The 3,692-nt window shown below is 36.2% G+C and overlaps 1 protein-coding gene across 3 annotated transcripts in view; it reads left to right on the forward strand.

Annotated features, from left to right (window-relative positions):
• Positions 1–3,240, forward strand: part of SH3D19 (SH3 domain containing 19) — a 97,662-nt gene extending 94,422 nt beyond the window's left edge. For all 3 annotated transcript variants that reach the window (XM_006770125.2, XM_006770126.2, XM_006770128.2), the window contains one exon: positions 2,783–3,240. In XM_006770125.2, coding sequence (XP_006770188.1) covers positions 2,783–2,899 — 117 coding nt within the window. In that variant the 3' untranslated portion in view covers positions 2,900–3,240. The remainder of the gene's footprint in view (positions 1–2,782) is intronic.
• The last annotated feature ends 452 nt before the right edge of the window (positions 3,241–3,692 follow it).

Consider the following 3,692-nt stretch of genomic DNA (forward strand, 5'->3'; position numbering starts at 1 on the left):
TGGAAGCCAGGGGAGGGTCAAGGGGAGAAAAAAAAGGAGACATATATAATACTCTTTGTAATACTTTAAGCAATAAAACAATTTTTTTTTAAAAAAATGCCTCTTTTTAAAGTAAAAACAAAATGTTTTCATGATCCTGTTTCCCCAGTCCATAGTTGGACCATAGTCAGAGGAAAGCCACCTTTGTGATACTTTGGGACTGTGCCGGAGGAAGAAGGGTAAGGTTAGTAGTCATTGCTCTCAGAAGAGCCTGTGTCAGACGGCAGCAAATTCTCCATCATTGGAGGTATTCAGAGAGCTAAGATGCCACAGAAAGAATGAAAGCATCAAGGAGTGATTGGAGAAGATGAGTTTTAAAACAATGGATGCCCAAACAACATTTTCACCTGTCTATAACAAAATGAGTAAAACTAGGTGATATTGGGTATGTGCAGACTTTTGGGGAGTCAGTAAAAAGGGTATGCTGAGATATGTCAGTTATAAGGATGTTAACTTTCCTATTTTGTAGTGAGGTGTTCCTTCTGAGAATTTCTTTTATCTTTTTCATATTAAAATGTCATTTCTATGATAGAATACTGTTAGTAAATGATGGATATTTTGGATGCAAAATTATAATTTGGTAACCCTATATTTATTTATCTATTTATTTTTTTTATTTATTCCTAAAGGTTCTTGGTTCTTAAAATCCAAATGTTTGGAAGCTAAGTTGTTGCCCCAGTAGCTCAAAATTCATTTCTTTTATCTGTACATAGATTGTTACTTAAAGTGAACAATATAGATTCAAAATTTTTGGATGTTATTTTGGCTTTCATTTAAGTTATGGCATATCAATAACAATTCACAGTATCTTTCAGCAAATAGGCGGTCACTCTGGCCAGTATTTCCCAATGGTTAGAGTGTAAGCCCACATACCAAAGGGTCATGGGTTCGATTCCAGTCAAGGGCACATACCTGGGTTGCAAGGTCTTCCCCAGCGGTCAGGGCACCTGTGGGAGGCACCCAATCCATGTGTCTCTTTCACATCAATGTTTCTCTCTCTCTCTTTCTCCCCTCCCATCCCTCCCTTCCACTCTCTCTAAAAATTAATAGAAAAATATTGGATGAGGATTAACAAAAAAAAAAAGAAAGAGAAAATAGGTGGTCATTGTTTTACAAATGACTGACTCTAAGCAAGATAGTTCTAGAGGTTTGAGTTAAGGGATTCTGCACTGCCTTCAATATTGATCATTAATATTTTAATAAATATTTGTAGATAAAGCTTTTTTAAAAGTGTGCTAGCCCTCAGAAAATTGACATACTATGTATATATGGAACAGAGCTAAGGAAAATAGTTTTAATCAGCCATTATGTTTTAATTTAGGAACCAGAAGGAACTTTTTATAATAGAAACTTTGAGTAGCTGGAAGTTTTACAGATTTTAGCAGAGTAAATTAATGACATTTGATAGTCAGAATTTTTCCTTTCCATTTTCCATAAAGAAAGGCCTTAAATCAAACCATTTTTCCAGAGGGCTATGTACTAGGGCTACAAATAAATCCATTTAGCCTGATAATCTTTCAAGTAGCCAGGATCATTTTGGACCATTATAGAATCTTAAACCCAGATTCTAAGAGATGGTTAGAAACAATAAAGAACAAAATAGTTCCAGGAGATAATTTCAAAAATGATGTCATCTGCTGAGGAATTATAATTTACACATGAATAAGATACACAGTCCCTTTGTCTGTCCTGATGAGAATAAATCAGTGTTCTGGGTCAGTGAAGCTCTTTAAGACAGGAAAGAATGCAAATTTGCTATTGAGGCCAGGGAGGATGGAATAAACCAAATGGCAGAGAATACCATTATGTGGAAGAGTAAATGTACAGTACAAAATGCTCAGGATGTGGAAAAAAAGACAATTACAGTAAAAGCCTTTCTAAGTGAAGAGGTCCGCTGTAAAATGTGGTCACCATGTTGCCTGATGGTTAGCAATAAGGGCCCTGAAATCACATAGATTTGAGTCATGTCTCTACCACTAACTAAATGGACATGGGACACTGAGCAAATTATTTAATCTCTCTGAGCTTAAATTTCCTTTCCTTTAAGATAAGGAAATCTATACAAATATCTCTCTAGGACTACTCTGTTGTGTATATGAATTAATTCCTAAAAGTACATAAAATAGGACAAGACATACAGTAAGCACATGGCTCATTCATCTCCAAGTCTTGGCTTAAATGTCACCTTCAGTGGGGCCTCCCCTGACTGCTCTAATGAGATAGCAACCAACCCCACACTTTCTTTCTCTGCCAGCTTATTTGTCTCCCCACTCTAGAATGGCTTCTTTATTCATTGATGTATCCATAATGCCCAGAATAACAGTGTCTGAAACATAGTGGGTGCTCAATAAATAATTGTTAGATGGGGCATGAGGGGTGTGTGTGTGTGTGTGTGTGTGTGTGTGTGTGTATAATATTGTTAGTAAATTATATATATATGTGTGTGTATATATATATACACACATACACACAAATACATATATATGATAGCTGGTATTGTTATTTATTAAAGAAGAATTGAATTTAGGAGTGAATTTAGGGGGCACAAAATACAGCAGGAAAATAAAAGGGCAACAAGGGTGACAATGGCAAAGGAATGGCATCCATTAGGTATAGATTATCTTTGTGGTATATCATCTAATCCTGTCGGCAAGTCAGAGGATACAAGCCTCTCCAGATACTGCCTAGCATGCTTGTACTCAACAGAAACTAAAAATTATTTCCAATTCCTGTCTTCTTACAGGCTGGAGATACAATAACAGAGCTGGAATCTGTAGACGATGACTGGATGAGTGGAGAACTAATGGGGAAATCTGGAATATTCCCCAAAAACTATGTTCAGGTTTTACAAGTTGGCTAAAGGTGAAGCTTGACTGTGTCCCTTGGCACAAGAACTATTACTTTGACTATCAGATATGGTTTTTTTGCACTATTTTTTAAACTGAAAGAAATATCTATGCTGTAATGGTACACTAGAATTTTCTGAAAGTAGAAAATGTCTGGATTTCCTCACAGTAGAAACGTACACATGAAAACCCATGAGCAAGTATTCTACCAAGGAAAACATCAGCAGTATGAGCAAGACAATTAAACACTTCCCCAGGGAAAGTGCCTGGTGACATGGCAGCACAAGGAGGCCTACGCGCAAAAGCTGTGCTTTTCTGTTTTCATTAGCAAAAGTCAATTAAACGTGCTTCTTCACTTTTTTTCTTTTAGTTTAAAAAGAGGACATTCAATATTCTACATGCTGTAACCATCAAGACATGGTTGGTAATCTAAATTTTATTTGTGATATTCAAATTAATTCTAACAGCTTGAGCACATTTCCCTTATCAGGGCAAATCCTTGTTTCAGGAGGGGTAGTTTATTAACTAGTTGGAGCCTGTGTAAGAATGTGGAGAATCAGCTCATGCTCACCAAATGCTTCTGGTGTTAATAAGTATTTCCCCTTTGTCCAAGAATTTGAAGGGGATTAAAATTTGAAGCATCTTAGTCAAAAGAACCAAAACCATCCTGAGATGCCTTGCTAATATGACTAACCCTTCCACATACTTGCTGTACTTACTTCTTTCCTCCATTTATAACTTTATACAGGGTTGTTATAAAGCACATTTTCTGAATCTGCAATCATTCTTTTGACAATTATTGGTACC

The sequence above is a fragment of the Myotis davidii genome, unplaced genomic scaffold (genome assembly GCF_000327345.1).
Source record: "Myotis davidii unplaced genomic scaffold, ASM32734v1 scaffold323, whole genome shotgun sequence".
Taxonomy (NCBI): Eukaryota; Metazoa; Chordata; class Mammalia; order Chiroptera; family Vespertilionidae; genus Myotis; species Myotis davidii.